Source organism: Salvelinus sp. IW2-2015, linkage group LG32, assembly GCF_002910315.2.
Source record: "Salvelinus sp. IW2-2015 linkage group LG32, ASM291031v2, whole genome shotgun sequence".
Classification (NCBI taxonomy): Eukaryota; Metazoa; Chordata; class Actinopteri; order Salmoniformes; family Salmonidae; genus Salvelinus; species Salvelinus sp. IW2-2015.
In genome coordinates this window covers 28,238,135-28,259,009 of record NC_036871.1, presented here as the reverse complement: position 1 = coordinate 28,259,009, position 20,875 = coordinate 28,238,135, and the positions used below count along the sequence as shown (strand labels likewise).

The 20,875-nt window shown below is 42.4% G+C and overlaps 1 protein-coding gene across 2 annotated transcripts in view; it reads right to left on the bottom strand.

Moving 5' to 3' along the window:
- Positions 1 to 20,875, bottom strand: part of agap3 (ArfGAP with GTPase domain, ankyrin repeat and PH domain 3) — a 325,912-nt gene that overhangs the window by 47,851 nt on the left and 257,186 nt on the right. For both annotated transcript variants that reach the window (XM_023977106.2, XM_023977105.2), the window contains exons 11-12: positions 14,570 to 14,741; positions 5,953 to 6,126 (exon numbers count right to left, since the gene is read on the bottom strand). In XM_023977106.2, the coding sequence (XP_023832874.1) occupies positions 5,953 to 6,126; positions 14,570 to 14,741 (346 nt within the window). The remainder of the gene's footprint in view (positions 1 to 5,952; positions 6,127 to 14,569; positions 14,742 to 20,875) is intronic.

Below are 20,875 nucleotides of genomic sequence, written 5' to 3'. Positions count from 1 at the left end.
GGATGGACTCTACAAGGTGTCGAAAGCATTCCACAGGGATGCTGACCCATGTTGACTCCAATGCTTCCCACTGTTGTGTCAAGTTGGCTGGATGTAATTTGGGTGGTGGACCATTCTTGATATACACGGAAACGGTTGAGTGTGAAAAATCCGGCAGTGTAACGGTTCTTGACACACTCAAACTGGTGTACCTGGCACCTACTACCATCTTTTGGCTTTCTCATTCACTCTCTGAATGACACACATACACAATCAATGCCTCAAAAAAATCCTTCTTTAACCGGTCTCCTCCCCTTCATCTACACTGATTGAAGTGGATTTAAKAAGTGACATCAATAAGGGATCATATCTTTCACCTGGACAAAAGGAACACCTATGTGAGAATGCTGTTCATTGACTACAGCTCAGCGTTCAACACCATAGTTCCCACAAAGCTCATCCCTAAGCTAAGGACCCTGGGACTAAACACCTCCGTCTGCAACTGTGTCCTGGACTTCCTGATGGGCCACCCCCAGGTGGTAAGGGTAGGCAACAACACATCTGCCACGCTGAACCTCAACACGGGGGCCCCTCAGGAGTGCGTGCTCAGTCCCCTCCTGTACTCCCTGTTCACCCACGACTGCGTGGCCAAGCACGACTCCAACACCACCATTAAGTTTACTGACGACACAACAGTGCCTGATCACTGACAATGATTAGACAGCCTATAGGGAGGAGGTCAGAGACCTGGCAGTGTGGTGCCAGGACAACAACCTATCCCTCAACGTGAGCAAGACAAAGGAGCTGATTGTGGACTACAGGAAAAGGAGGTCCGAACACGCCCCCATTCACATCGACGGGGCTGTAGTGGAGCAGGTCGAGAGATTAAAGTTCCTTGGTGTCCACATCACCAACAAACTAACATGGTCCAAACACACCAAGACATTTGTGAAGAGGGCACGCCTCTCTACCTCAGGAGACTGAAAAGATTTGGCATGGGTAGCCATTTTCTCAAAAAGTTCAACAGCTGCACCATCGAGAGCATCCTGACCGGTTGCATCACCGTCTGGTATGGCAACTGCTCGGCATCCGACTGTAAGGTGCTACAGAGGGTAGTGCGTACGGCCCAGTACAACACTGGGGCCAAGCCTCCTGCCATACAGGACCTATATACGGTGTCAGACGAAGGCAAAAAATTGTCAAAGACTCCAGTCACCCAAGTCATAGAACGTTCTCTCTGCTACCGCATGGCAAGCGGTACCGAAGCGCCAAGTCCAAAAGGCTCCTTAACAGCTTCTACCCCCAAGCCATAAGACTGCTGAACAATTCATCAAATGGCCACCCGGACTATTTACATTGACACACCACCCTTTGTTTTTACACTGCTGCTACTCGCTGTTTATTATCTATGCATAGTCACTTTACCCCTACCTACATGTACAGATTACCTCGACTAACCTTTATCCCCGCACATTGACTCGGTACCGGTACCCCCTGTCTATAGCCTCATTATTGTTATTTTATTGTGTTACTTTTTATATWTTTTTTTACTTTAGTTTATTTAGTAAATATTTTCTTAACTCTATTTCTTGAACTGCATTGTTAGTTAAAGGCTTGTGAGTAAGCATTTCACGGTAAGTGCTACACCTGTTGTATTCAGTYCAAGTGACAAATACAATTTGATTTGATTTATCATAGAAAGAGCAGGTGTTCCTAATGTTTGTACACTCAATGTATATCTATTACTCACTGATATGAGTCTGTTAAACCATGCATACACATCATTGAGCAACAATATCAGATAGTCCCTGGCAGTGCACTAGTCATCCAACATAATCTAGTGTTGACTCATCTGAAGTGCACCTCAATTCAAAGCTATCCATATCTGATGGATCGCATCAGATTTCCCATAATAAAACTTAGGAGTAGATGCCACCAACTGGCTCTCTGTTTAAAATGGAGGCACTGTAGCTTACTGTTGTGAGCCGCTCAGCGAGTTCACTTTGGCATTATTAGCTAGTGGTTATGAGGGGCTGTCGGGAGCGAGAGAGCGAGGTAGCGAGGGGCGGGAATGAAGCATATTGAGGATCAGGAGTCTCTCTCTCCTCTCAGCTGAGTGCCATATAGCCTCTCCCAGCCTCTCCTCCTGGGCAGGCAGGTACTGTGGAATAGGTATCAGGGCTAACCTGTGATTACAGTGTATTACACTCCCACCGGGGAAATTACCGTTTAAACATGCTGCATGATGAAGACTGTGGGCGAGACAAAGAGGGGGCTAATAGCTCGCTATCCACCGCAGCACCGAACTGCTAACAGCTTTCTGGCCCTACCGCAAACCGGCAGCCTTCTCACAATGAGAATGAATGAGAACGAGAGCGAGAGACACAGAGACAGAATGAGAGAGAGAGTTTTTCATTTAATTTCTAAATGCGTAATTCAAGAGGCTCTGGGTATGGGAGCACTGTGATTTCGCCGGCTAGGCCCCTTGACACGGCAGCAGCTCACTGCCTGTCCTCAATCAACGGCATCGGCTGCAATTAATGGCAAAAATTAGAAACAATCACCGTCTCCCCCTTATTATCCTCAATTAGAGTGCACTAATCAAGGCCTGATCGCGCTCTGCTGCTCTCTCCAAACTAAATGTCAAACTTCATTACGGACCCGGCGTGGAAATCAAACTCCCCATGTACCACACTCTCCAGTACGCYACGGGAGGGCAGAGCAGAGTAGAGTTCCAGCAATACAGCAGAACACCCTGAGGTACAGAACAGGCTGGTCCTGCCTTCACTCACTGCCTCTGTGATGAAATACCTTCACTGGAGAAACATACTCTGATGGTGTATATACCTACAGGTATCTGCCAGAATAATGGAAACAGTTCAGTAAGTGAGGGATACAAAGTATATTGAAAGCAGGTGCTTCCACACAGATGTGGTTCCTGAGTTAATTAYGCAATCATGCTTAGGGTCATGTATAAAAATGCTGGGCAGGCCATTGTTTTGGTTATGCCCCCATAGGATGACAATGCTCCCATCGACAGGGCACAAGTGGTCACTGAATGGTTTGATGAGCATGAAAATTATGTAAACCATGGCCGTCTCAGTCACCAGATCTCAACAATAATTGAACACTTATGGGAGATTCTGGAGCAGGTTGGAGTTTTTCGTCAATAATCTTGTTCTGGAGGCAGCTCTGCAGTGGTCACTAGCTGGCACAGCCACAAAGTCAACCTAACCTTAACCCCACTCCTAACCCTAACCAAATGTTTGTTTTCATGAATTTTTACAATATAGKAATTGCAGCTGGCCTATCTAAGGGGAAATCGCTCAGTTCTGCCTCCAGGAGAAGACTTATGACAATAAACGTCAACCTGCGATTCTGGAGCGGCGTTTGAGAGAGCATTTTACACCACTATCAACAAAACACCAAATTATGAAATTTGTCGTGGAAGAATGGTTTCGCATCCCTCCAATAGAGTTCCAGACACTTGTAGAATCTATGCCAAGATGCATGGAAGCTGTTCAGGCATGTGGTGGCCCAACGCCCTACTAAGACACTATGTTGGTATTTCCTTTATTTTGGCAGTGACCTGTATATATACTATAAAAAAAAAAATCTCAAACACTCAGACTTGGTCAAAATGTTTGTCTGCTCCCCAGTTAGCGGGATACTGCATACTACAACAAAACTTTAACTGGGGGTCACTCACTTTGGCATTGACAGAGTTATATTGCCATTTGTAAAAATGTCACAGTGCTTAGGTGCCTGTCAAGTCTGTTTTTAATTCAGGTGTAAAGGATGAAGTATATAAAGGAAAGACAGCTTCTAAACACAGCTTCTTGTGTGGGCCCAGAATAAGAGTGGTCTGCGAAGCAATAGACAAAATGGGGTTGAGATTTAATCAAAAGGCTACGTTCAATATTCAAGAGATGTAGCTAGCTCCCCCAGCATCTCCCTCAATAGGTTTACAAATGAGGACGTTCTTTAAATAATATGGAAATGGTTACCTGAGCTAAGATGCATTTTATTCTTCAGCATATCATCAATCTGCTATTTTTTTATTTTTCTTCTAAGAAGAACCATGTTTTATGTTAACCTGCAACCTTGACGAAGGATAATGGAGTGATTGGGGCTGGGTTGACGTCTATTCAAATGGTAAAACATTCTGAATGAACGGTGGACCTTCCTCCTATTGATTATTGAAGGTTCCATTAGAGTGAAAGATAGAGAGGTCACAATTCAATCAACTGTTATGTTGTTACCTTCAAACACTGCAGTCACATATCACATTGAATGACTATTCTGCTGTACGGTTTAATTGAGAGTCACTATTTGTAGGGCAGGGAGGCATATCAATGAATGCAATACTCAAAGAACACATTGAAGTCTACTTGTTTTCAAATGATAAAGCCCTTCTGAATCGCCCAAATGTAGTGTCAGTATACAATATTGGTAATGCAAGAACGGAACAAAGTAACATATTTACCATTTGACATGACTTCTCGAATATCTATCATTCTCAGCTCATTTGGCTCATTCGTGGTTACCTTAAAGAGAACCATGGATATAATTGAAGAAAGCTGAGTAATGGAGGGAATTGAAAATCTGGTCTAGGAGAAGAAAGGATGGTGGCTAATGAGCTATGCTAATATGAAGTCAAGTCTTCTCAGTTTACCAAACAAGGAAATAGATTTTAGCTCGCTGTTTAGTAAGTAGCGTATCGGTAGAGTGGGATGACAGCACAGTGTTTTGGAATACACACACACATACATTGACCACATACGCATGGCTCACTCCTGAACAACATATATAAGACATGTAGCCTAGAGTACACACAAATGTGAAAACACAAACACACAAGCATGTATACAGGTACACATGCGCACACACACACAATTATTTGAGAGGACCCCACCACACTCTCTCCTCTAAGTAATTCTGCTTTGGGCGTGCTGCTGATGGGAGAGTAGAGGGGTAGGGGGTTATGATAGAAGTGCCTGCCTGCGTCCAGGCAGAATTGATCGTTTGGCAGTTGCAAATGAGAGACGGGGCTTGTCTGTGGAACCATGAGGCTGTGCGCACGGCACAGTGTTGGACTCCAGCAGTGCTCGAAAAGAGCGCTCTTTAAACTGCCGGGGCCCCTGGGAGCCGATGGGGAGGGGGCCGCCGCCGCCACCGCGCTAATGAGAACTAGCAGAGTGCAAACATGCATGGAAATGACTGTTATTCTGTTGATGTGCATTTAAGTGCTTTTTTACTGCCAACCACAAAGAGAGGGGAAATAACTGGTGATGAATGGTACCCCCGAAAAGCATTAATTTTCCTATTGCGGAGAGAGTGAGGGGGGGAGAGGAGCCAACACGCACAGCAAATGTATTATTTTACTTCACTCAAGTGCGCTGGCAAGGCTCTGTGATGGGGTGGGAGGGAAGCGGAGTTAGGGTGCTGGGATGGCAAATAACCTTCACTCACTTCCTCTCCACCATCATCTTTCGCTTCTGTAAGATAACAGTAGGCGAAAAGGTCACAGCGATCAAAAGCCTGATTACCTCATTATGAAAACGAGCTTTGTTCTATTCCACCTCTTCACCAATACCAGGGTCCTATTCATTAGGCACCAAATGGAAGAAAACGGACTGAAACAAGGAGGGACTACCTGAACTTTTCCAATAAGAAACACTTGTTTTCCTCTGCAAAAGGTTTTGCTACAGTGTGCCGTAATGAATACGAACGGCTATTGCACCTCCACTGATATGACTGTACCAGGTCTGTTCTGGACGTTTTCTATTGTTCATTGTGTCGTGTGTCACCATCTCGCTACATCTATTTCAATGACATCAAGTGGCTGAGACTTCATTGAGTAAATAGTGGGAGTGGAGTTGTGGAAGAAGGAGCAGGGAAGATGGAGTAAAAAAGGAGGAGGAAGAAAAGGTGGAGGGATGATGACATGGGAGGTGTGGTCGTCAGTCTCACCGGTCCCGGTGCTTGCACTGGTGTTGATGACGGCCTCGTTCCATTGGTCAGCGCTGGACACAGAGAAGGAGCGTTGGTGCATGCCGTCTTTACTTCCCCCGAAGCCCACCAGATTTCCCCCGCCGACCGAATGCTCTGACTGGAGGGACGTACTACTGTTAGAGTGGGGCGCACCTGGAGAGAGAGAGAGAGAGAGAGGGAGAGAAAGAAAGGGAGAGAGAGGGGGTGTCATGCATCATCATCTCATGTACCTGTACAAAGAGGTGCATTTCACTGAGGTTACAATCTCTTTTGCAAATTCAATTGTATGTTGCATCAAACAAGCCATATTTGTTAATAACAAGTTTTGCAGTTCTCTTTCTGTTTTTCTTTTTATCTGTACGAGAACAGACATTATAGTAAAGTTGCACAATGCTGCCGCCCCCTTTCTTGTGTTCATCTCTCTGTGTTACATGTGTAAACCCTCCACCCCTTCCCTGCCTTCCCCCATCTCCCCCTCTCCCCCGCCTGTCTCTAATTAGCCCTTAATTAACAAGATACACTCTGATCGCTAATTATCTCGCCTCATCCTTTTGACTGCCACATCCATCTCTCCCGCCGTCGGCAAGCGGCAGGCCCCCTCTCTCTCCCCGACTTCCAATCAGGCAAACCACGGACGTCTCTTTGCCTGTCTGCCTGCCTCCATTTACTAATTCATGGGCTAGGCAGCACCGTGTGGGGTCCTTCCCTCCTGTTCCTGTCTGGACAGCCACACAACACAACAGATACTGACTTGACTTCTTCTAGCACAGTGTTCTAATATAAAAAATATATATGTATTTTCATCCAATGAAATTAGTCTATGATAATTATTTTATTTTAACCAAAACGTTATCCACCATTCCCTGTACAAAATCACAATCAAATTTAACTAAATAAGTCATTCATGGTTGATTCTGAGTCAAATGATATACAGTACAAGGTATTTATCAGTAAATCAACAGACTTATAAGATCAAGTATGGGTTTTTATTGTCAGAGCTGCAATAGAGAATACTATACTACTATAAAGTTACCCATGAGCATTTGTTACCACACATTAAGCCCAACTAGAGATAATAGAGTGGATGAGTCATCTCTGAAATGTAACAAGATGCTCTACTCCTTAGGTTGTAGTAAAAACAAAAGGGAGTTATCAACTATATTATAATTTCTGCTGGGTATTCTCCAAGATATGATAGACTAGAAGCAATAATTGAGCATCAGTTTAATATAACTTAATCTACTGACAGCAAAGACTGCTCTGAAAGGGTAGCAGTAAAACACTTTGTTTTGGTAAAAGTCACATAATATGTATTGTGTTACTTGTAACACATCAAGGACTTTTGTTTACAATTATGAGACGTAAAAAATATATATTATTCAGATTGAGGTTTAACAACAATAACAGTAGCCAGATATAATATACTGTGTGTAAAGTAAACCAAGCGCCGCGGTGCTCTTGTTAGGATAAGACGTCCTTCTCATTAGCGAGAGTAATAAGTGTATCAAATTCACATAATCATGTCTAATTGGTATCAGTAATTATCTTGTTGGGCCCGGGAATATTAATCTTCAGGTCCCAGAGGGGAAGGAGTGGGATCGCAGAGAGAGAGGAGAGGGAAAGAGAGAGAGAACCATGCAGGGGAGTGCTGGCTGAATTAGCATCCCCAAACCAGGGCATTGGAGAGAGGGGAGAGATTATCTGATGAAGAATCATGGTGGAAAGATGCAGTAAATTTGAACAAAATCCCTCACGTGTGTTTAATCATTGTTGATGGGGGGGGACAATTTTGGGGTAATTTTGAGTGAGTTACTGACTGATGGCATGAGCTGGCATATTTGAAAATCCCAAAATTAAGTGAGTTTATTTGTAAATATATATATATATGGATGATCTATATGGATGATTCATCAAATTGAAAAATAAAAAAATATCACTTCTCTAAGATAAGTGGTAGTACTAGTGAATAAAATATAACTGCTTCGCATTATGTTATGTATTTCAATGCGACGATTACATTCAATATTTCAATACCTCAATTAATTTAGACAACTTGCTCAACATAAAATCACTGCTACTAAAGTTCTAATAATAACTAAACTGGGCCTCAACGCCAACTTTAAAACAGAAGTGAGAATCAGAAGTGAAACATTTTCTGACCAAAATGCATCAAATACACCAGCGACAAATTCTGACTCCGTTTCTGCCTTTCACACTGCACACTAGCATCCAAGATATAACTTGATGGATCATTGTATTGTCTAAAGTTAAAGCAGAAGAGAAAGACAACATTTACAAGCTTCGATATTTTGACAAGATACTCTTGTCTAATATTCGAATACTATTTCTATGAGGCAGATAGAAAACATTCTCCCCTGACACGACCAGCTGATTATAGCTCCGGTGTAATTACATTATACGCTGCTTTATGCAGAAGTGGTCTAGGTCTGCTCTGTGGGGACTAATTGATGGATCCATGTTTAATTCATTAATCATTAGCATCACAACTGACAATTAGACATGATTGTTACTTGAAATTTWAAATATGAATCCATACAGGGTTTGTGTATTTATTTAGCTATTCATTGTTCCCCTTTCGGACGGCCAAGAGTCAAACTACATGTTGGGATATGTTGGTGGGCCTTGTACCATCAGGTATATATACCATCAGTGAACCTTAAAGCAACGCAACAGCCAAAAGATCTACTGAAAATATCAACATCTTAGCAAAGTTACAGCGCCTTCAGGAAGTATTCACAACCCTTGACTTCTCCGACATTTTGTTGTGTTAAAAAGTTGGATTAGAATTGATTTTAATTGTAATTTTTTGTCAACGATCTACAAAAAATACTGTAATGTCGAAGTGTAAGAAAAATTTGAACATTTGTAAAACAAATTGGAAAAATAAAATAATATAATATATCTTGATTAGATAAGTATTAAACCCCCTGAGTCAATACATGTTAGATTCAACTTTGGCAGTGATTACAGTTGTGAGTCTTTCTGGGTATGTCTCTAAGAGCTTTGCACACCTGGATTGTACAATATTTGCACATTATTCTTTAAAAAATTCTTCAAACTCTGGCAAGTTGTTGTTGATCATTGCTAGACAGCTATTTTCAAGTCTTGTCATAGATTTTCAAGCAGATTTAAGTCAACACTGTAACTAGGGCACTCAGGAACATTCAATGTCATCTTAGTAAGCAACTCCAGTGTATATTTGGCCTTGTGTTTTAGGTTATTGTCAAGTTGAAAAGTGAATTTGTCTCCCAGTGTCTGTTGGAAAGCAGATAGAACCAGGTTTTCCTATAGGATTTTGCCTGTGCTTAGCTCTACTCCATTTATTTTTATCCTACAAAAGCTCCCTAGTACTTGCCAATATCAACCATACCCATAACATGATGCAGCCACCACCATGCTTGAAAAAATTAAGAGTGGTACTGAGTGATGTGCTGTGTTGGATTTTCCCCAAACATAACTATTGTATTCAGGACATAAAGTTAATTTCTTAACCACATTTCTTGCAGTTTTACTTTAGTGCCTTATTGTAAATASGACGCATGTTTTGGAATATTTTTGTCTGTACAGGCATCCTTRTTTTCACTCTGTCAACAATTAGGTTAGTATTGTGGAGTAACTACAATGTTGTTGATCCATCCTCAGTTTTATCCTATCACAGCAATTCAACTCTGTAACTATTTTAAAGTKACCATTGGCCTCATGGTGAAATCCCTGAGTGGTTTCCTTCCTCTCCAGCAACTGAGTTAGGAAGGACGCCTGTATCTTTGTAATGACTGGGTGTATTGATACACCATCCAAAGTGTAATTAATAACTTCACCATGCTCAAAGGGATATTCAATGTCTGCTTTTTACATTTTTACCCATCTACCAATAGGTGTCCTTCTTTGCGAGGCATTGGAAAACCTCCCTGGTCTCTGTGGTTGAATCTGTGTTTGAAATTCACTGTTCGACTGAGGAAGCTTACAGATAATTGTATGTTTGGGGTCATTCAAAAATCATGCTAAACATTATATTATCCATGCTACTTATTACGTGACTTGTTTAGCAAATGTTTACTCCTGAACCTAATTAGGCTTGCCATAACAAAGGGGTTGAATAATTATTGACTCAAGACATTTCACCTTTTCATTTTTAAATAATTTGTAAAAATGTCAAAAAATGTAATTCCACTTTGACATTATGGGGTATTGTGTGTAGGCCAGTGACTAAACATCTCAATTTAATCCATTTTAAATTCAGGCTGTAACAAAAGGTGGAAGAAGTCAAGGAGTGTGAATACTTTCTGAAGGCACTGTGTATGGATGGAGGTGTTTATCGGTCTGTTATTCTTGTGAGTGAATAAAACGTGTTCCCTTTGTCTACGTAACACAATTCTATTTTCAAACACCATACACATTTCCTGACTGGCATTGCGGTCTTCCACCTCAGACACAATACACCACATCACCATAAACCTGTTAATTTTGTCATTCTGTCTCAYACATGTAGAACATTGGGGGTCCACAAAACCTTTATTACCCAGGACCCTATTCCCTGCCATCCATTCTCCTTTAGTAAATGTCTGGAGGTAAATGTTGGTAGTGATGAACTACAGCCCAATCCTTAGACAATCACACACCAATGACCTGTCATATCTATTCAACTGGCTAGTCACTTAGGCTGAATTTACACAAGGTACTGTAGACATACTGTCATTCCAAAAAAARAAACTACTGTAAAAAGAAGAAACTTGGTGTCAAAATAAAACCATTCACTTTGTGATCATTTGGGGATTCATATTGGCAGTTCCACCTGCATGTTAATAGAAATGTCCAAAAGCTCTACCGCAATCATGTAAGCCTATATCTGCATTWAAAAATGTATATAATTATGTTCATTTGACAACTATAACTAAGTGTGTAGGAGAGAGCGTAAAGGAGTGTTTTCCATGCTAAGCAGCAGCAGCGGGGCTGGCTGGGGCTGTAATCTAAGTAGAAGGGATGGATTAGCGGGTAGCTACAGAACGGCGGTAGCGGTAACGTCATCTTGCCTCTCATTTCTCTTTGGGCCGGCGCAGCCAGGCGTACCGTCAGAGGACTGATGAGCCGTGAAGCAGAGGCCTGACCCCACTGTGGAGTTGTTGCCATTATGTACAAGTAGGAGGATAACGAGGCATTAATGCTAATGTGGGGGATGGAAGGAGGGAAGGGGGAAAGTAGGAAAGAAGGGAAGGGGGAAAAGAGCACATCCTCTGTGTCTGGAGGAGGGAAGGGGGTAATGGGGGAAGGAGGGAAGGGGGTAATGGGGGAAGGAGGGAAGTAGGAAAGGAGGGAAGTAGGAAAGGAGCACATCATCTGTGTCTGGAGCCGTGTAATCCACCATCACTATTATCACTATCACTACTGCCTAATGCCGCTCGCCACCCCTGAAAGCTTCCCCCCACACTCCCCTCTGTGGCTCAGCCATGTCATCTAATCCTCCCCCCTCATCCAGCCGCCTCCTCGTCAGGAGTCATTAGACAGTCACCACACCCACACATCAGGCCCCGACACTGGGCTGGTGGCCACTGAGACAGAGGCATAACCTAATGGTGGTCAGTGAGTCAGTGCCCAGTGGTTGGACTGTATGTATGCAGCCCAGAGCAAGATGCAGACTCACTGGTTTACAATGTAAGAGGGAGGACCTGTACAGCACACTCAACTCCCCCCCCCCCCTTCGCTTTTCCACATACATCTCTGCCGCCCATACGATTTATTAAAACTGATGGGCCACATTAATACTTTGATACAATGTATCTGTCGTGGGTAAAACGGTTCCGCTGAACACTCAGACAGAGGAGAAGGAATTAGGCCTGCACACGCTTTTACTCATGGACACGTGTTTATTCATTTAGTCTTTGTCTCCATCTCTCTCTCTTCTCCTCTCCATCTTCTTCCCATCTCTCTCTCTTCCTCCTGTAATTCTAAAGGTCTTTAGATCCAGGTAGTGAATGAATTACCAAAGGCAAAGACAGGGTTGTGATTCAGACACCATGAATGACAAATTACTCCTTTGTTCCCTTCATCAATTGCATGCCTAATGAAATCAAACTCACTCCGATCGCATCATCAGGAGAGGGTGCTCCAACGGGAGAAGACCTGCCCTGATTTGTAACCTTTCTCTCCTAATTGGAGATGAACTAAAATCGCTTTCGTATTGTTCCCCTCCCAGACGCAAAAWAATTGCGAGAATCTGTAGTATGAGTTGTCTCAACAGCATCCTTTACTAGTTCTGTATTTACAACAGAGTTAAACAATATACCCATGCAAACACAGGTAAAAAAAACAGGAATAAAGGACACATTTTTCTTTCTTTTTTCTCTTTAAAAAAACCCAGCATTTGGCCTCTTTTTCAGGGCCCCATAACCACTCCTCTCCCCATCTCCCCTCTCTCTTTCCTCCCTCCTACAGATTCAGACACCTCTGCTCTCTTCTCCCTCCTCCTGAAGGTTAATTGTTTATGAGTTGGAAGTTGGAACGTGACCTCCACCCCCTGTCCTTCACTCTGTAAACTCCTAAATCTTCTCAGGCATTTGAATAATTAACCTCTTGAGTGGGGTCCTGATGGTCAAATCTTGGCCAGGATCAACAAAATAAGTAAGGGCTGGGCCACAAGTGGTCCCTACTGGCCAGTCTGTCTATTCCACTACTGCACAATCCAATTAGCTACATCCATGGCAGGAGGTAACAGACACTGCTCCTCGGCCGATGGAGGACGCCCTCATTACCCCCCTCTCCTTTATCCCTCTCCCCACATCACCCCCCTCTGGGGACCACTCTGCTAATTAGTAATAATTACTCTTAGTAATAATTAATCCTAACCCCTAAATTTAATCACTGGTTTCTCCTCGCCTCTCTGGGCCTAGCTGCCAGTTCCTGCTAAAGCTCCCTCCAGCTTCCAGTGGCACAGCCAGCTCTGTCTATTTATAGGCCTGTGTGGACCGAAGGAAGGAAGGCATTGGTACTGGCAGGACACAGGACAAGCAAGGCAAGCCCCCTGGATGGAATTTAGGTCAGAGCTAAAATTCAACATCTGGACAAAATAAAATTGTCCTTCGATGGAAAATTCTTCTTTTTTTTTATTTTATAATGATTATTATGAACAAATTAATCATATTTAGATCATTTAAAGGGYCAATCTGTCTATGAATTTGAGAGTGGTTACATTTCTCGAGCCATATCCCTCAGCTTTTTACTGAAACAGTGGCAGGGATAACGCTATGTAATTGTTTCTACTATAGACATTAAAACCAGTAGATGGTGATAGCGCTGACGTCATCCATGTATTCCTATGGAAAACTCCCGATGGCGCATGAAGCCGGAAATATTTGAATCGTGTTGTATTGCTGAATGGCACCAAAAACAAAATCGCTAAGGATCATGGTGAAAGTGGGCGTAACTATCAAAGGATCATGGCCGATGTAGTCATTTTCATTCTGCCTGAGAGAGTCAACCTTAACGTCTATGGCAAGAGGGCGCGAGCCTCCTCGTAGCCTGTCCTCCCGTGATTTGTCTTTGTCAGCACGTGGTCCTGTGTGACGACAYATGTYGTCCGAATGAATCACTATTTAATTTAATATCTCAATTTGTAGCGAACTTTAAAATAATTCACAGTGGYGATGAAACTTGATCATAATTAAATCATTTTAGAGGCCAAAGAATGGTTTGGCTGGCGATCGTAATTTACATAGGCTTTCTAGGGCAAACCAGGGTTGTTTGGCACCACTAAGTTGCTACGCAGTAGCCGACCAGTAGAGCTTGTGACTTCACAAGTTGATTGGCCCTTTAAGATAGAATTTAATAGCCTTATAAGCACTCCTTCAGTAATCATATCATTGTGTTAGCTCATCTGCATCTGCATAATGACATTGTACCAAAATCTAAAGAGTTTTCACATAAATACAGCAATAAAATAGATATTACATGATCATTACATATTTCACCTATTAAAATTTACTTTATTGTATCCTCTGGGCAGTGAATGGTATTAGTGTCTCTGAAGAACCTCTATTGAGTTTCTGCTGGACCGGACATGAAGTCGATAGAGATTTACATACAGTTGAACTGGGCATCAGGTTGCTTAGCTTAAGTTATTCAGTTGCTAGCTTTTTGCACATACCTCGGTCTGTGGTTGTTGAAAGTGTTTGGTTGGGTTCTGGAGCAAGGTAGTTGTTCCTATAGCCGCAGATCGAAAATCTGATTATTTTACTCCCAAACCTGACCATAACTGTTAAGAGGAGGAATAAATATCTGACCCTGTATCAGTGGTTAGTAGGCAACTTCTACCTACTCTGTTTGTCTGTATTATAACAGATGTGGATTCCTCAAAACTGAAGAGCAGACTTGAGTCAAATACTTTTGAAATATATGCAAGTAGGTGTGCTTAATTTAACTTAATTTGCTTTTTGTGGACTATTCTATTTGTTCCACTGTAACATGGAAATTTAAAAAAGGGTAGCTTATCATTTAAAAAAATATAATTTGACATATGTTTTTGACCCAGGTCTGGTAGAGGTCTGGCATGGACCCAGAGTGGTGACTAGGGTGGCCCTCTTACCTGTAGTGCCCACTCCTAGCTGCAGGGTGCTACGGTCCTTGGTCAGCCCGTTGGTCTTGGGGCTGGCAGTGGGGGCGATGGTGGTGACCGCTCTGGGTGGTCGCTTCCCTGGCACCTTGACCGTGGTCCTCAACAGGTCAATCTCTTTACCGTGCACATTCTGCATGTAGTCCTGGAACACACATCACAAAACACACTGAGTCAATCTCATTAGTCTAAACGTGGATTATCATGAAAAACCTTTAAAAACGACAAACTGCCCGTATGATATAACTTCTATCCTGACATACAGTACCAAAAGTGACTGACAGATAGCCATTTCAGAACATTACCTGTGCCCACGCTGCCTCACAAACTAGCTCAGTTATAGACTTAATGAGTAGACCAGGACCCTCCAATCCTGTTCCTGCAGAGCTACCATCCTGTAGGTTTTCACACCAACCCTAATCTAACGCACATGACTCTAATAATTAGCTGATTGATAAGCTGAATCAGGTTAGTTACATCTGGGGTTGGAGCAAAAACCTACAGGAGGTTAGCTGTCCAGGAAGAGGGTTGGAGAACCATGGATTAGACTAATGAATGCAAACAGTCTCATTCTCTCTCATAACGATTTGGATTTAAAACAACATCACCACCCCAAATGGACGAGGAAGGGAAGCCAAGGTGAAAATCATTGAGCTCAGCAGAAAAAGCCAGAGGAGAACTCTCCGCTCTGCCTTTTGCCTGGTATGTCCCCCCTCCATCTCTTCCTTTCCTTTATCTCTCCCTCAATCTTTCTCCTTCCTTTATCAGGGTTCCATAAAGCACTCATCTCTTCCCCTGCCTCCTCTCTAATTACCCAGCCAGCTAGCGCTCCTCGCTCTCATTTCATTTTATTGCCGGAATTAACAGCCAGATCGAAGCGTGCAAAGCTATTAAGATGTGTGATTAAGCCACATTCAATTAGTTTCTACAAACAATTTAATTGATGTAGCAGATAGAATTAACAGAAGGTGATTGTGTGGATGGCTTGGCTGACTGTGAAATTAAAGGGATCCTCGCACTCTTGTTCCGTATCTCGCTCTCCCCTCTCTCCCCTCCCACCTTCTCGCTCTCTCTCTTTCCCGCTCTCTCCCTCCCACCTTCTCTCCCGCTCTCCCTTCCACCTCTCCCCCCGCTCTCTCTCTCCCTCCCACCTTGTCTTCCACTCTCTCCCCCCTCCCACCTACTCTCCCCTGCTCTCTCTCTATCACCTTCTCTCCCTTTCTACCACTTTCTCTTCCTCCCTCCCACATTCTCTCCCTCCCACTCTCTCTGCTTGGTAACTCAGAATGGTAGTAAACATGTGTCTGCTAATGTAACAGTGGTTCCTGTTCTACCTCAGCTCTGGTCAGTGAGTTAGCAGACAGACACTCAAGACAGAGTTTGTAGACATGTTCCTGATAAACTACGATAGCTATAATGAGCAGCTAGCTAGTCAGTTACATACATCACTGTAATACTACACTGCTCTGCTAATAATGGCTACTAAGTTAAGCCATTACCACCCAGTCAATAAAATAATATAATAAAAACAAATGTAATCAATTCATGTTGCATGCAAATGACAATTTTTCTAGTATACAGTGCATTCGGGAAGTATTCAGACAGACCCCTTCCCTTTTTCCACATTTTGTTAAGTTACAGACTTACTCTAAAATGGATCAAATAAAATCCTCATCAATCCACACACAATACCCTGTAATGACAAAGCTAAAATAGGTTTTTACAAATTTTTGCAAATAAAAACAGAAATACCTTATTTACATAAGTATACAGACCTTTTGCTATGAGACTCGAAATTGTACTCAAGTTTTTGTATTTGGATTTAATATGGATCCCCATTAGCTGCTGCCAAGGAAGCAGCTACTCTTCCTGGGGTCCAGCAAAATTAAGGCAGTTTATACAATTTTAAAAACATTACAATACATTCAGACTGTGTGCCCTCAGGCCCCTACTCCACCACTACCACATATATACTGTTTGTGTATAGTGCGTATGCTATCATGTGTGTGTGGGTATGCGCCTATGTTTGTGTTGCTTCAGAGTCCCCGCTGTTCGATAACATGTTTTTTTATCTGTTTATTTTTTTTAAATCTAATTTTACTGCTTGCATGAGTTACTTGATGTGGAATAGAGTTACATTTAGTTATGGCTCTATTTAGTACTGTGCCCCTTCCATAGTCTGTWCTGGACTTGGGGACTGTGAAGACACCTCTTGTGGCATGTCTTGTGGGGTGTGCATGGGTGTCCGAGCTGTGCGCCAGTAGTTCAACAAGTCAATACCTCTAATAAATACAAGTAGTGATGAAGTCAATCTCTCCTCCACTTTAAACCAGGAGAGATTGACAAGCATATTATTAACGTTAGCTCTCTGTGTACATCCAAGGGCCAGCCGTGCTGCTCTGTCCTGAACCAATTGCAATTTTCCTAAGTCCTTTTTTGTGGTACCTCACCACACGACTGAACAGTAGTCCAGGTGTGACAAAACTAGGGCCTGTAGGACCTGCCTTGTTGACAGTGCTGTCAAGAAGGTAGAGCAGAGCCTTATCACAGACATAATTCTCCCCATTTTAGCTACTGTTGTATCAATATGTTTTGACCATGACAGTTTACAATTCAGGGTAACTCCAAGCAGTTTAGTCACCTCAACTTGCTCAATTTCCACATTATTTATTACAAGATTTAGTTGAGGTTTAGGGTTTAGTGAATGATTTCTCCCAAATACAATGCTTTTAGTTTTAGAAATATTTAGGACTAACTTATTCCTTGCCATCCACTCTGAAACTAACTGCAACTCATTGTTAATTTTTGCAGTTATTTCAATCGCTGTAGTAGCTGACATGTATAGTGTTGAGTCATCCGCATACATAGACACTCTGGCTTTCCTCAAAGCCAGTGGCAATTCATTAGTAAAGATTGAAAAAAAGTAATGGACCTAGAAAGCTGCCTTGGGGAATTCCTGATTCTACCTGGATTATGTTGGAGAGGCTTCCATTAAAGAACACCCTCTGTGTTCTGTTAGACAGGTAACTCTTTATCCATAATATAGCAGGGGGTGTAAAGCCATAACACATAAGTTTTGCCATCAGCAGACTATGATCGATAATGTTAAATGCTGCACTGAAGTCTAACAAAACAGCCCCCACAATCTTTTTTATCATCAATTTCTCTCAGCCAATCATCAGTCATTTGTSTAAGTGCTGTGCWTGTTGAATGTCCTTCTCTATAAGCATGCTGAAAGTTAGTCAATTTGTTTACTGTAAAATAGCATTGGTCAAACACCATTTTTCCKAAAAGTTTACTAAGGGTTGGTAACAGGCTGATTGGTCAGCAATTTCCCTTCAAACCTGAGGGCAAACACTTTCTAGTTGGCTTAAATTGAAGTTGTGGCAATATCGTCCGGTATTATCCTCAGTAATTTTCSATTCCGGTGGCTTGTGATTGTTGATAGACAACAATAATTTTTTCACCTCTTCCACACTAACTTTACGGAATTTAAAATGACAATGATTGTCTTTCATAATTTGGTAAGATATACTTGGACGTGTAGTGTCAGCATTTGTTGCTGGCATGTTATGCCTACGTTTGCTAATCTTGCCAATGAAAAAAACATTAAAGTAGTTMGCAATATCATTTGGTTTTGTGATGAATGAGCCATCTGTTTCAATGAATGATGGAGCTGAATTTGCCTTTTTTCCCAGAATTTCATTTAAGGTGCTCCAAAGCTTTTTACTATCATTTTTATTTCATTTATCTTAGTTTCATATTGTCGTTTCTTCTTATTTATATTCAGTTTAGTCACATGATTTCTCAATATGCAATACGTTTGCCATTCGGTTGTGCAGCAGACTTATTTGCCATGAATTTTGCCTCATCCGTCTCAAACATATCATTTTTCAATTTCTCATCAATCCATAGGGATTTAACAGTTTTTACAGTCATTTTCTTAATGGGTGCATGCTTATTAGCAACTGGAATAAGCAATTTCATAAATGTGTCAAGTGCAGTGTCTGTTTGTTCCTCATTACACACCATGGACCAACAYATATTCTTTACATCAATAACATAGGAATCACTACAAAACTTATTGTATGACCTCTTATATACTATATTAGGCCCAGCCTTTGGAACTTTGGTTTTGCTAGATATGGCTACTATATTGTGATCACTACATCCAATGGATCTGGATACAGCTTTCAAWTTTCAAATTTCTACAGCATTAGTAAAGATGTGATCAACACATGCTGATGATTTAATTCCTGTGCTGTTTGTAACTACCCTGGTAGGTTGACTGACAACCTAAACAAGGTTGCAGGCACTGGTTACAGTTTGAAGCTTTTTCTTGAGTGAGCAGCTTGATGAAAGCCAGTCAATATTTAACTCACCCAGAAAATATACCTCTCTGTTGATATCACATACATTATCAAGCATTTCACACATGTTATCCAGATACTGACTATTAGCACTTGATGGTCTGTAGCAGCTTCCCACATGAATGGGCATTAGGTAAGGCAGATGGACTTGTAGCCATATTACTTCAACAGTATTTGACATGAGCTCCTCTCTAATCTTTACAGAAATGTGGTTCTGAATATAAACAGCAACACCTCCACTATTGGCATTTCCATGTTTTCTATAAACTCTGCATCACAATGGTAGGGATTGGCTGAGCTGGGCTTGAGTCATTGATAAGTCATTGTCTCAACGCAGCCTTATAGTGCTGTGAAAGGATCCAGGATCCCAAATGATTTGGGTGGATCCCATCCTCCTTACAAAATGTGTTTTGTTTCCAAAAGGTAGCAAAATTGTCAACAAAAGTTATACCCATTAAGCTGCAGTAATCAAGTAGCCAGTTGTGAAGAGAAAGAATCCTGCTAAAGCGTTCAATGCCGCGATTCAGAAATGGCAGAGGGCCAGATATGATGGGTCTTTTGTTAGTGTTTAGCAGAGAGTCAATCAACTCTTTAAAATCCAGTTTCAACTATTCAGAACTGCCCTTCATAATGCTATTAAAACCCACAWGGACTACGATAGAATCGATTTCCATGCCCTGGCGTAGTACATGTCATTTACTCAAACTCCGGGATAAGACATTGTTTTTGTACCAGGAACGGTCACATTTCTTACCATGGAGCTGCCAAAAATCCCAGCTGGAGAGGACGAGGAAATCCGCCCACTCCCACGCTTCTCAGGATTCGGAGAACCCTTTATGGACAGGCGATAGGCAGGATATCTTGAACACGTTGCTCCCGGCGCCTGTGGCAGGCCTCCGACAGATGGAGAAGCCCCGCTCGATCCAGAGCAGGGACAGAAGTTTGTCGACGTCGACTTCGTAGTTGTAGGCACTGCGGTCGCAGACACAGGCACCCCCAGCGACGAAGGTGCAGGAAGATCAGGCTCCAGGATGGCGAAACTATTCGCTGTTTGTATCCTCTCTGGGCCTCTCGTTAGGAGTGTAGACAGCTTTGCGGGAAGTCGCTGTCTTCGGATTCCACGGCTCATGATATTCGACCATCGTTGATTGTCTTGCTCCTCTTGCTGAGCTACTTCTACGCCGCTATCATATGGGGGAGCTCCGGGCAACACCGGCCAGTAAGATAGCGACAAACGACAAGGCGGAGATGCGTCCAACAAGCGTGAACGCCGTCCAGCCACCGGTGTAGAAAATGTAAACATTCCACTCTGTGTTTTCCCCAGTTGCTTACGTAGGTTGATGACCTGCGTGATCAATGAAGCCACCTCAAGCCTATAATCCTCGGCAAGTAAAAAATTGCTGCATCGGTACTCTGAGTGGTCTGGTTTGTCCCGAAACAGTGCATAATAGATACAGCTCCTACAGCACTGGAACCGTTAATTTATTTCTCCAGATGAAGAGGGCTCCATTGCAAAACTCATCTGATACCAACTTCATTAGCTTGATGGCTAGCAGCTTAGCGTCTCTGTCAAGCAGGCTTAAACCTGTCAGTTAAGCGGAATTCCATGACAAGAAATAGCGGTCCTTGCTGTTAAAAGCTAACCGCATCGCAGAATCCATTTAATGAATATCGGTTTTGTTTCAATCAAAAATAACAAACCGAGAGTACAATGTTCAGCTGTGCACTCCGATGACGTGCGYCGACATCATCAGAGCGTTCAGGACCTTATCCTGTTTCCATTGATCATCCTTGAGATTTTTCTTCAACTTGATTGGAGTCCACCTGTGGTAAATTCAATTGATAGGACATGATTTGGAAAGGCACACACCTGTCTATATAAGGTCCCACAGTTGACAGTGCATTTCAG